Below are 14468 nucleotides of genomic sequence, written 5' to 3' on the forward strand. Positions count from 1 at the left end.
GCCATCACATAAACCCTAGATGGAATTACTTTCCTGTAACTCACTGAAGCCCATCTATTATCCTCTCTATATATGATATCATCATTACAATTACTTATTTTAATACCATGTAACTTTTTTTTTAATATTGCTGCATTCTAAAAATAAAGTCTAATACAAATCCTAATGATACTTGCCTTTAAGAAGTTTCACAGGGAATTTTCAAAATGTTCACATTTCTTCTTGGTTTATATTATGTCAATTATGGGTCAGAACTTCGTATCAAGTAATGCAACAATATAGGTATTCTATGTAGCAAACAAGTTAATGGACTAAAAAGTACCTCAAGTAATAGGATACACGTATGTGTAGAAGAACTGATTATAAATCCAAGCAGGAGGAAGCAAAGAAAGACTTAAGCAAGAGGGCCTCATAGTAATGTTTAGACGATCTTTCGGCTTTTTCCTGAAATTGATGTCTCAAAACGGGGGTGGGGGGGTGGGGTGGGGGGTGTGGAGCACTTATACACGGGTGCGACTTATACACCGTTTTTTTATTGTACTTTATTTTTTGCTTTTAACTACATTAAATAAGCCTAGGGGATCATTATGCATAATTTCCTGCAAAGTGAAAGAATCACAAAAGGGACAAAAGCTTTTACCCAATTTTACTGCAGCTTGTTTTGCACTGTAACACCTGATGAGATCAAGTGATATTTCCAGGGCAATAATACAAATCAAGCTATATTCAAAGCTAAAACCTTAAAGTGTTAATGAACAGCTGTAGCGTTTATAACAAAACACAATGCATACTGTAGCAGACTGCTGTGGTCCACTAATTTATCTTTTTCAATATAATCCTGATTGTTTGATATTTGAATTCAAAGATCATTCATCAAATCAGTGTTAACCATGTTTTTTTTTTATATCAGAGTATAATTATTATTCATTTGGGTTATAGGGAATAAATAAATAAACAAATAAATATAGCTGGACTTGGATGGGATATGAACCCAATGGATATCACCATAGTTTACAGGCAAGATGTATGCACATTTTGTTAACAGACATGAATGTTCATATTGAGGTATCCAGGTGGGATGTGTGTCTAAGGAAGCAAACAGCATATCTGTGACACTGATGTGAAAAGATTTCAACAAAATAATGGGCCAACAAAACAATTGTGAATGTGTTGAAAAAGAATGTAAATCAGTTTAGCTTTTTTTGCTGTAAACTCTTAAAGTAACACATTAAAAGGTCCCTGACATTTCCAAAAAAACAAGATTAAGCACAACCATGAATTAAATCACCACCATAGCACCAGTATAACAATAGCAGTGACACAGTGTCAATGCACAGATCTTTATAGGTGACAATGGCTATAGTGGCTCTATAAATGTGATTTAATTCAGGGAAAACAAGCCAGCAGGGGCTGTGCTAAATGTAAAACAACATTTTACCAAACTCACCCCATCCCCCATAAACACCAGCACACCCATCCCCCACCTTAGAATGGGCCTCTAGAGCCTCAGGCAGAGAAGGACAGGTGTCCCCTCTGAAAGGATATTAAAGGAAGAGAAAGCAATCCACTCTCACTCAATAACCATGATGCCAACACTTCCAAATGAGAAATCAGAACAGAAATACGCACGCACACACACACACACAAAATACTCATAGAAACATATATAATATATCACAATATGAAAGTCGACTTTCAGGAAAACCAGGAATCTGTTTTTCTTATGAACCTAAAACATGCTGTTTTACCCTGTTGTTATGATGTTTAAGAAATGGTTATCAAAATATGATACTCCAGAGATTTATTCAACATTTATTCAATGTTCTTTGGAAGAGATCGAACCGAGGTTCTATAGTAAGTGACTCTGCAGCAGCAGTTATGATGCATAGTTTACTCCCTAGTCTCTGTATGTTGTCTACGGCTTTCTGGTTCTACAAGATGCACATCCTAAGCCAATAAACCTCAAAAAAATAAATTTAAAAAAGCATCAGCTCTTGGTTAGGTATACTGTAGAGTTCCTAATAATAGCCTGCCCAGTTTGGATTGTAAAACCTAATAGTAGTCTTCTGCAGCTTATTAAGTGACTTGTTTAAACTACAAAGTAGTCCCCGGCACCCATGAAAGCTCATACTGGAATTACAGTAGTGATTCCACACTAGCATTAGCAGAGCAATGCTTTTTCACAAAGCCTTTATCTCCATTTTCAGAAATTACTAAATTAAAAATAAACAACCTATGAATAACAGCCTATGAGCCTTTAAATTGAATCAAGTTGTGGAATATGGAATATGGAATAAATGACTTTGAATTCCCAGTGTTCTATTGATGAAAGGCTCTTCCTAACTCTAACAACAACTTAATAACAAAACAGCAAACATAATTCTTCCTGTTTTCAAGTTCAGATCTGAATTTTTGAGTAATCATAAAGGACATAGCTTCTGCCTTCACGTGGCAAGTTTAAGTGAAAGATGCCCCACTTCACACAAGTAATATTTCTGCTAGGGAATCACTTTAATACTGCTCTATTGGTTAGCTTTCTGTTTATTCTTTAGAGAAGTCAATTTCAAACATGCCACTCAGGACTGTATATTTACCTCTAGTTTGTCTCTTTCAATAATGATTAACTATTGTTAGTAAATAATTAATTTCTGTTATTTATACTGGATCCGATCTCAATATTATCAGTTTAAAAGAGATAAAGTAAATGCAGGTCATTACCTGATTATTATGGCCTTCTATGTGTCTTTGAACTGATGGAGCTGTTGAGCTACTGGAAGACTTTGAATTCTCTGGTAAACCTATGAACAAAAACAAAATGGTATTTTAATGCAAGGTACATGTATTTTACACAGGAAATATGTTTTTAAAAAGAGCCTACCGTTTGCTTTTGGGCAGATGCTGAATTATAACTTTTGGATTCTCATGAGGAAAAAGTTAAATGCAACAGATCCTTAAGTAGTTTATACCAAACAAATATCTGAACTAGGACTATTTGTAGTAACATCTTGTGAATTCTGCTGCCCTACAGTGCATTTTCTGTTTATTATAGAGTGGAGACAGTGGGGGTTATTTTCAAAGCAGATCTGCTGGAGGATAGCACAATACGTCTATTTTCCACCAATTGAGTATTTTCTAGAGCTGCAGAAAACACGTCCTTAATCTTTCGGCTAGTTTGGGTCTTTGGTTATTCCAACACTTTCTTTTTGGCAGCATATATAATGATCTAAGAATCTGTGTCTATTTTCCACAGACCAAAGTGGTGGTTAATTTAAACTTCCACCAGTTTGCTTTCCGCCTGCTTCACCATGGTCAATACATCTATCCGACAGTAAAAAAGTAACAGCACTTCAAATCATAGGCACAACTAGTGTCAAAATTCAGCATGTCCCATTTTGAACAAACAATGCGCCTAGAAAAGCTGCTGACATGAACCAATGTCTATTTTTTTTATAAACCGTACATACAAATGCCCAGGCTGTAAAAAACGACTTCATGAATATCACATACTTTTTTTTTTTATCCAACGATATGAAGAAGTTTTCACCTTCTTATTTACAGTGTAGGCGCTCACTACTTGTACCCCACTATTCAGTATATACTAACTTTCACAAACACAGGTGTACATAAAGCACGTTAACATGCATTGGCAAAGAAAACGCTGTTTTCTGGTTATGCTACAATGAAGGCATTTTTATTTTACACAGGAAATACGTTTTTAAAAAGAGTCTACCGTTTGCTTTTGGGCAGACTGCTGAATTATAACTTTTGGATTCTCATGAGGAAAAAATTGAATACAAAACAATGGTAAATATATGATTATTATAATTCAAGTAACTGATTTAACTGTGCCACCATGTGCAGGATTTTTTTTGTTGCTACAATGTTTACAGCTTGCTTACCATAAAACATTTAGAGCAAACAAATTGTATACTGTTATGATCCACTTAAAAACTGCAATTTATAAATGTTTACTTGTAAAAACAGGTTGAACAGTGTATTTTATTTACAGTAGTCATGTATGGGGTTTCCATGCAAGTTTTTTTTTTTAACTCCAGAAAAATGTCTCGTGTAAAATGCTTTTTTGGGTTTCCTTTCGCTCCGTTTGTGTTGGATTTACCGTTGTGTTAAATATTAATGATGCAAACAAATGAAACACAATCAATACGTTTATTTACAATTTTATTTGGTCAGTTCTGAGAGGGCATCAACAACTTGTTGGATGTTTGTTGCGCTGTTTTGGGCACCAACTATATTTTTTAACGTGGAGGGCAGACATGTGTTGTCTTTGGACATAGCTGGGATCAAAAAAAGGACGGGAATTAATTCAGTTACATATTAAGCAGCTCACTTGCTCTTCGTGTTTAACTTTAGCGTAGTTTTTACAGCAAGGGTATTCTCAAACAGCTGCTTTAATGCTATAGCATAACGGAGTTCATGGTAAGTGGTTTTATATACAAGTATATAAAACCAGTATAGAAAAGTATATAAAACCAAATATTGCTGCGTGAACAAGTCACACGCAATATTTATAGTTAAGGATAAACATGCTCATTAACATTTACAGGTGAAATGTGGGTTTCCATGCGAAACTGGGCGTGGATTTTCCCGTGTGTTTCGTCATTTACATGAGTAAATGAGATTTACCCTATCCCTCTCTTTGGCCATTTTTTTTCGGCCACAAACCTGACTTACACAAGTAATTCTCCCAAATATGCATGTGCATCGCCATTTCACGTGTAAATTGACCCGCATGGAAAACCCGCGATTGACAAGGACAGCCAGAAGGCTCCAAAGATTGACTTTTGCTCTGGTGTCATGCTGATTTTTCATATCGGACATCTACAGTAGCGCGCCTTGAATGTCACTGTACGTTGCTAGAAGCCTGAGAACGATTATTGAAAATGTCCCAGAAACAAATATCTGATTTTCTTTTATAAATTCTCGGTGACGCCACATGCTAAAATCAACTCATCACAAATGCAGCTAACTATAGGGGTGTTGCTTTGTTATTAAAAGACAGTAGGCGTACATACACCATTTCTCATATGAGGAGCCGTTTCAGACAAAAGTGTGTCAAGGCGTTTGGGGGGAGAGACAGAGATAATTCATTGAAATAATTTTAATAAACATGTTTTTTTTTTAGCCTATAAAGTTAGGGATGCACCTCCCCGGGACAGCATATAGCGATATGGATAGTGATATGGATGCTCTATCACCCACAGAGATGGCGCCTATGTGAAATGTATATGTGTACAATCTTCCTACATATTTGATATTTTAAGAACCACAGAAAATGATGCATGAAATGCGATCCGCCGACGTGTAAAACAGAGGATTGCTTTAGAAAATAGGACAATATTTCTTACGGATTAACAGGTGAAAAAATTCCGCAGATTTTGCCAGTTTCCACTGAAAATAAAACCCCTTTCCAAAATGTTGTTAATTCTTTTTAAAATATTACTTTTACAATTTTCTAAATATATAAACCAATATATTTAACATCTGAAGCCATCCACTGCCTATAATAACACACATGCAAACATGCTACTGGTCCAAGGCCAGGGTAGTAATGATTACAGTGGTCTGATGATAAGATGCCTTATCACCAGGGAGGCTGCCATGCAGAGTAAAGTTCAAGTCTTGCATACAAGTTCAACAAGGCTCTAAAGGCCATGCGCCACACTTTTACCATTTGAAATCTGGTTTCCATTTTCTACTGCAACAGGACTGGGTGCTGATGAAGAGAAGGTAGTCACACGGTTATTGGCATTTTTATCCTGAAGTTCTGGCGACGGTCCTGTTTCACTGTGGTTCTCCCTGCAAGTCATGTTGATGTTTGAGTTGCTGCCTATTGATGAAAAAGAGAAGGCTCTTACACAAAATGCTGTTACAGTATGACGAGAAGGCAGTTGGCAAATGACAGTCCATTTTTTTTTTTTTTTAAATATGGATATGCAATTATGTCATAAACTCATCTCAATTTGTTCCTGCATGTAATATTTTCTCATTTGCTTTACAATCATGGAGAAAGCACCTTATTCATGGAGTCGTAGATACGGGATTGATAACTAATAGCCCGCAAATGCTCCCCCTCCTGTAATATAGATCTAATATGTCCCACTTTCAGCACAATACATTTTTTATGCTTGCTTTAATGGGGGAAAACTAGTCTGCTTTGGGACAAGGTTCCTAAATGTATTTTCTTTATGTTCTCTATGAACTGATAAAAGGATCCATTGTCCTGAACTCACAGAAAAACACTGTTTTCTAATTCAGCACATTAACTGTTGACTAAAATGATATAACAATAATGCAATATATGCAGAGTTCCTTCATTGGGAGACTTAAAGGGTATATAAGGACCTTTTTATTTTATTGTGTTACATGTTCCCATGTGTTGCTACAACTGTTTAAGTAAGGGGTGTGTATTGTTTAATTTTTTTTTTTTTACATTTTGACCACTTTTTTAAACTTTTAAATTGCATTCCCTGCCTCAAGATGGCTTCCCATGTACCCACATGGACCACTCAGAACTATATTTCCCATCATCCTCCTGCTCACATAGGTAACTGAGATGGATTTACCAGTGAGCAGGAGGATGATGGGAAATATAGTTCTGAGCGGTCCATGCGGGTACATTGGAAGCCATCTTGAGGCAGGGAATGCAATTTAAAGGTTTAAAAAAGTGGTCACAATGTAAAAAACCTTACGTAAACAGTTGTAGCAACACATGGGAACATGTAACACAATAAAATAAAAAGGTCCTTATGTACCCTTTAAGCTGTAAACGCTCCAAACATTACGTGCTGTATAGAGTTTAACTTCACTCTTTTTACATGTATAGACTTTTATTTTGGTAATCTCAAGTCAAAATCGGATATGCTACAGGGGACTATAGTACATAAGAACATATAAAATGATGGTAACGAGAAGCTATGTGAATTGGACCAATTATCCCAGTGAGGTGTCATTTATATTCCGGTATGTCACAGGTCAATGTCACCATCACATTTAGCATGTAGTATATAACCCTGCAAATACAAAGTTAGTACCTGAAACGGTCCGAGATATAAGGCGATAACAGTACAAGGCAGTAAAATTAGTGCCACAAAAGTGTAGTGTTTAAAGGGTTAAAACTAAAAGCTATGTTATTTTATAAGATGCATTGTTAAGAAGAGAGTCTACTATTGGGTTCTTCTTAATGGGGTGATGCTTATCTTTAATTCTATTAGCTACTGATGTACTCAGATGATGCAACTTAGAACCCTCATGTTATAAAAACTATAGAACTTTCTGGAAAGCCAGTGTAGTAAAATGGAAGCTGTGAACAAGACCCGCTACACTCCAGCTTGTATCAATGTGAAGTCCTCGGAATAAAGCAGTTTGTTCTTTTGCAAGATACCGTCTCCTTTTCTTTTATTTTCCCTCTGTTAATACATAACAAAAAGGGTACATTTTTCTTCTACAATGTCAACAGTCGAACTTGACCAAGAGATTCCAACGCTACAGTAGTGTAGAGTTTGGCTTTTATCATCTGGAAACCAACAAGTCACATGACCACAACAGGGGATCTGCCACACTATTTTATTAATCACAAAAATGAAATGTCAACATGAATAATGGTCTGAGCATAAGCCATTTATAAGGGGGTTCATCTTTAACATTATCGTTTGGTAATTTTCAATCATTTTGAAATTGACAGCAATCCTTTTTGAAAACATTTGGCTCCTTAATCTCTAAGCAAGCAACTTTATTTATTTATTTATTTATTTATTTATTTATTTATTTACTCACAGAACAACTTTAGATGTATATCAATTTAAAATGTTTGCACAACTCTATTTTTGTTATTATTTATCATTATTATTATTATTTGTTTATTTAGCAGATGCCTTTATCCAACGTGACTTACAGAGACTAGGGTGTGTGAACTATGCATCAGCTGTAGTTTTCACTTGTATTCTTCATAAGTACACTTTCTTGTTACAGGGCTTTTAAAAATAATTTGACATGCAGCAGTAACTAGGGTCTTTTCACTTCTTGGAACCATCATTTTTAATGATGAATGTCTGAAACAACAGTAATATGGATTCATATATGTGATTGATAATAGGACAACAAATTATGGCTACTGTAATCCTATTCTAATACTATTTGCACTCTATGATGTTCAGCTGTTTGGACATTAATTGAAAATGAATGAAAAGACAAATGGAGATACTATATCTGTCTAAGCTGGAGTTTGTGCTTGTATTTGTCTTGCATTACATTAAGCACTTTACACGTGGGATTCCTAGGAGCTTTTATGAAGGAAATAACCTTAGCTGAACTAACTAATCCCCTCACCTATTTTCTCATATTAATGATCCTGTTTGTAAAATCTAAAGATGCACTGGGGACAATTTGTGTAGCAAATAAGGGTTACTGACAAAAAATCCATCTCACAACATAAACAGACTTGATTCCAACCAAGCCATTACTGTCATAACTCATTTACTGCTACACCCAGGTGGACGGACAATATGCAACGTGGTGTACAGCACGTATTTAACCAGCACACACCCTTCATTTTCAGCTATTTATTTTGTTTAAGCTATATTTTGTTTTATGGAGACTGGTCTACAGAATACATAAATGAAATCATTAACATTGTAAAAAGTGTTCTTTTAGATTAATCTGAAATAGACTCTTTCTTTTCTGGTCAATGCTCCTGTGATAATTCTGAAATAACGTATCTTCTGATCTTGAGATATCACATATTCAATGGCTCAGTGAGCCATCTGTAAAATATTTAAAATGTTACTTTGAGCTGCTTCTGATATTTATTTATTTATTCATTCATTCATTCATTCATTCATTTACTTATTTATTTACTTGTCAGGGACACATACAATAATAAGATGCATTGCATTTTGAATTTAGCCGGCTAATTTCCATTGATAGTCCCTGGGCAGACATTGGAGACAACTATAAAATAATACCCCTACTGCTCCTATCCCTACCTCTACATCTGTATACCGCTTAGTGGTTCCGTTCCAATAGAGTGGTAATTACTGTAACTCTTATATGTATATATGACTACATTTACAAGTAAATATAGCATAAATATAGTATAATTTTGTTATGAAGGCACTTTGAATACCTGACAATTTATTTAACAACATCTTATAGTCTCATTTTTGGTGTGTAACATTTCCTTGCATAAAACTCCTATACAAATGTGATAAGCAAGACATATTTTTTTTTTACTTGCCAAAGGCTGTCAAAAAGCCTTGAAAACAGAAACAGCTTCATATATCGACTACCACATGCTCCAAATAGCGACATCACATTTCATGTACTGTACATCTCAACAAGAAACCTATTGTCAGATACACTGATACAAATTCATTACAAATTCATTTCTTGCTTGTACACTTGTTCCCAGTTAACCTTTTCAGTGCCCATGACAAGAGCCCTTGTCATTTTATCATGTCTCCCAATGTATAAAAATTATGAGAGATCCTGAGGTGCCTTATATATATATATATATATATATATATATATATATATATATATATATAAATGTTGCTGTAGTGAAATAGGTTGAAGTTTCTGGTCTGCTGGGCTCTTGTTTTCATATTGACAATCTGGTTGGAAATCACCCAGGTAAATTTAAGCAGGATCATTTTTTTTATTTTTAATTTATAAAAATAATGCAAGGTTTGGGGATATGTTTTAGCTGCAGGGAATATTGCTGACACTATGTTTAACCTTTTATAAAACATGGTAGGAATTGGGTTTGTTACAATATTATGTGCTATATGTATATTTGTAAGTGATCTGTATGTTACAGCTATGTTATGAAAAACTCTCCAGCAGCTAGTTTCTAATTCCTGTTCGAAATCTACACTGAATTTAAGTGCATTCAACATTATATATATATATATATATATATATATATATATATATATATATATATATATATATATATATATATATATATATATATATATGTATTGTGTTTCAAAATAACATTTCAACAATATGTTGTACCCATGAGAAAGCGACAGTAAGTCTTTGTAAAAGTCAGGGGGTGTTGGCTTAGGCTTTTAGTCATTATGGATGTGGAGAAGCAGCTGATCATGAGGTAATTCAATATTGAAATATGTTCATCAATTAGCAGAATGTGTACATTATCTGAAAAATACATCCAAAGCTTATAACAGCTATCAAGAAGAGATTTGGTTTCAAGGGTTGACATCTGAGCTGAGGCAAACCAAACCCTGAAGCTCTGCTAAGGCTTTCTATTTGTTTTGTGGCAGAAGTCATATGGTCTTGTGGCATTGTGCATCCTTTCAAGCAATTGCATTGTGGGATTAAAATAACATTAAAGAGCTAAAAGTAAAAGCATACATCAATTCCTGATCATAGATAGCATGCTAGTTTAGCCATGAGCAAGTAGTAATATTGTAATAACTGTGTAATTACCAATTATTCCTGCCCTGACATGGTAACAACTGTTTAATTACATGGAAACAAAGTCTGAAGAAGTTACTCGCTCTGTTGACAAAAACGCCTTCAATTTGTGGTTAAATGTTCACAAGCCACCAACCCTCTGAATATCTTGCTTTCTTGACTTGTTTAATATTATGTTTTAGTTTTTTTGTAATTGCATAAAAAGTATGCAAAGGAAACCTCAAAAAGTAATTAAACTCAATAAAGCACTGGCTTAAAAGTGTCTTAAAATACCACTATGTGGACAGACATTACACTTTACGTCAAATGTTACGTCACCATTAAAACTTAAACTTAAGGTTAATGAAATGTATCAAAACAACACATCATTCCCCAACATTTAATGTGAAATGGTGAATGTTTAAAACAACATCTAAACCTAAATTATAACAAAATCATAAAGATCATATGAATGTAAAAGTCAGAAACCAGGTTCCTGAAGTAACCTGGAACAGCAATACAACATAACAGTTTCATAATATCATGAACACTCACTTGCTGGCTCCCTTATTTTCTGTCCAGCGGTGGATTTCCTTAAGAGGCTTCTTCCTGAGCTGAAGAGAGTGGTCAGCTCACCAAGGGGGCTGGTCAGAGGTCTGACATTTGCAGGATTAAACGGTAGGGGGGAAGAAGAACAGGAGTGAGATTTTCTTGGTTCCACCCTGGCAGTCTTTACAGGGGAGTAGGGCGCCTTTGAACAGCCTGAAGGAGATTCTGTTGTGTTACTTGTCTTTTGAGGTACTTTTCCTAATGCCAAAGCGCACAACTCTGGGGGAAAAGGGAAATGTGACAGGGGTCTGTAGGGAGGGGGAGGCCCAGGAGGAGGAAGAGGAAGAAGAGGAGGAGGTGGAGGTGTTGGAGGTGGTGAGACCTTGCTGGATATATAGAAAACGGACAGACTGGGAGAAGTTGGTCTCTCGCTTTCTCCTTTTTGATGCCTTGCTAACTGTGGAGACAGTGGGCTGGAACCTTCAGGCTGCACTGGAAAGTTCAGATTGGTTTCAAAAACTGGCAGCTTCTTGACCTCCAATGGTGTTAGAGGTGATTCATCTGAGGCAGGAGAACACGTAACAGGGGTTGGGGGAAAGACCAAGAGAGGTGGCCGGTGAGGGAGCAGGTTTGGGAAAGGTGGCGGAATGTCACAAGTACCGTCTTTGCAGTAAACTTTTCCTATAGGAACAGGGTTAAAGTGCTCGACAATTACAAGCTTTTTGGTCTCATACAACTGCTGGGAACACTTGTCTGTTTTTGCCAGATTTATTTTACCAGTTGTTTCTTCTTCTGGCAGAAAATACTTCATTTCTTCATACACAGACTCCCCTTGGTCAGGACTGTCCACCCCTGTTAAGCTCTTGGTTCTGGCGTTTCCTACCATTTCAATATATACAGCCTCTTCTTCCTGTGAGCTGTACAAGCTGAGCACACCATACTGGGGCCCATCTGCTGAAGCAGCCCTTTGTATCATCCCTAGGCAGTGCCCCCCCTTAAGGCAGGACAGCTTAACCTCAGTTGGTCTAGGAGCTGAAATCTCTTCATAAGAACCACTAAGTTTAGTATTGGGACTTCTTTTTGGCTTTGGTGGAGGAATCTTCTTCATTGTGCTGTAGTCATCACTATGAGGGCGTGGTTTAGCCAGAGCTACATTAACAAGAGAAAGAAAATCTACAAAGGTAGAAGAAAGACTAATCAAAGAGCAACCCATTTCCCTTATTACATGCTTGTCGACCTTCATATCAGGAGACATTCTTAGTTCAACAAAGTCTGCAAATACAGTTTCTAGTCCAAGAACTCAAGTACTCAGAGGATGTTAAACTAATAGCAAACACTGATACTGTTTCCATGTGGTTCCACACATCTCAGCTATTTTAAACAGTGGCATTTTAAAGCCCAGTTTTGGTATTCCTAGATAGTATTTGTAGTCAAACTTAATGAGTGCTACTAAATTAAGTCAAGCCATGCTTGCTTTGAACAAACATTTAGGGACAGTTAAATAAATTTGTTCCCCATTTTAGATTTTTATCTTTCTTGTGCTTCAGGCCAGGAAATAGTTCTTCATGACACTTAGATTGTCTTTTCTGTTGTCATAACTGATATCTGGTCTACTAAAGCAAGGATATAGAATGTAGCATTTTCACAAAAAACAGTATGATGTGTATTGCTAGATAAACTAAAAAGGCTTAGTCATGAAACTTCAAAAAATGCATGTCCTCAAAAGACTACAGTGCCAATACACAAGTTAAAAATAATTATTAATATATCAAATTTCACATAAGATATGTTGATGTTTGCTGTTATGCCTGACCTTCACTGGGTGTTTCTTTAGAGGCAGCTGACAAGCATGCACTCACAGCTTCATATGAAGCACTCAGCCTTGTGTTGGGGTCCCTCTTTGGTTTGGGAGGAGGCTGTTTCCGTGGTGATGGTAGGCAGTTGCTATCCTCCATGCTGAACACTGATTGTAGCGAAGGGGATTTGATTGATGTAGCAGCTGCAGAATGTACCAAGTTGTCCACAGCCAAAGGGATGGGAATGGAGCTGGAATGATAGTGCTTGGGCATCCGGCAGCCCCCAAAGCTGCCTTCATTGATCTTCCCACCCTTGTCTGCAGCTCTGCAAGATGCATCATTCCAATGATAACAATGAGTCAGTTCATGCAAACATAATTAAGACTTTTTGTAAACAACCTCCCCGAATCCCTTGCTGTGAACAGAGATTACACAGTAACCTCAAAAAAAACCCCAAAACATTCAGATATAACATGGTTGGTCTTTTTCTTGGTAAACAAGTATATTGTTGCTTATTAAAACTGAGAGCTCTCAAGAAACATTTACTATTTACTGTGCATGTTTTTTCTACACAGTACATTTAAACTGTATCTAGATGTAATATACAAAAACTGGAAAAAAAATAAATAAACCCTTTACTTGAATACTGGTAAACAATTAGCCTCATACTGTATTTGAGTAATAAAGACTAAAACAGAAGGATTTATGCACTGTATTAATCCCAGATATATGATTGTTTAAGCCTGATCTACATCCTCTAATACTATAATATGATTTGCATTCTCTAATTTATATCTATGCCTTAATCTGCTACCACCATCTGTTGTTTCTTTAGGTTTAAGATAAAGATATTTCTGACAGCAATACCCCTTAATCCATGTTAATACACATTTTCAAGTATTACTGAGTGCATTACATATATACTACATATACCTGCATATTATATTTTCAACAGTGAGTCAAAACACACATATGTGACTGTTCACATACTGGAGTTTAAAATGACAGAATCATACTGTCGTGTATGAAGAACATTTCTGCTTGATGGATCAGCACTATGGTTACCGGCTACGCTACACAACATGACCATATGCCTGTGAGGTAAATGCATTCACCAAAGATCAAACCTTTAGGCTCAGTAGGTAATTATTCAACACAGTGTTAAATTAAGTCTTTCATGTGCAGGAAGAAGACTTCTGTCTGTTATAATTGAGGTTATTCAAAGCTAATTAACTTGTTTGGAACAGCTATGTGAACAGATAGGTATCCCCGTAAATACAGTAGAGGTTGAGATTTAGTAGTATGTTCCTTATACAAATCCAGAGGATGTTATTTGCAAGAAATGGAATCAGTACAGAATCACATAAACATAACTCAGCATGCCTTTGTGTGTGTGTGTGTGTGTGTGTGTGTATATATATATATATATATATATATATATATATATATATATATATATATATATATATATATATATATATATATATATACACACACACACACACACTTAACATCAGCTGTGTTTTTACACTAAAAAGAGTACAATCTGAACAATCTAAATGAAGTAGAATTCAGAATTCTCTAGATGAGGGTTTGCAGGTGTAGCCCAGGGGACCAAACACTGAAGCCACATTTTCTTGAAAAAAATATTCTACAATTCAAATATCAAAAGGCAGTCCCTAGGCA

The 14468-nt window shown here is 35.8% G+C and overlaps 1 protein-coding gene across 1 annotated transcript in view; it reads right to left on the reverse strand.

Moving 5' to 3' along the window:
• LOC117406017 (unconventional myosin-XVI-like) overlaps positions 1 to 14468 on the reverse strand; it is a 160308-nt gene that overhangs the window by 12874 nt on the left and 132966 nt on the right. The window contains 4 exon segments of the mRNA XM_034009658.3: positions 2719 to 2798; positions 5690 to 5848; positions 10993 to 12159; positions 12800 to 13107. Coding sequence (XP_033865549.3) covers positions 2719 to 2798; positions 5690 to 5848; positions 10993 to 12159; positions 12800 to 13107 — 1714 coding nt within the window.

This window comes from Acipenser ruthenus, chromosome 9 (assembly GCF_902713425.1).
Source record: "Acipenser ruthenus chromosome 9, fAciRut3.2 maternal haplotype, whole genome shotgun sequence".
NCBI classification, from domain to species: domain Eukaryota; kingdom Metazoa; phylum Chordata; class Actinopteri; order Acipenseriformes; family Acipenseridae; genus Acipenser; species Acipenser ruthenus.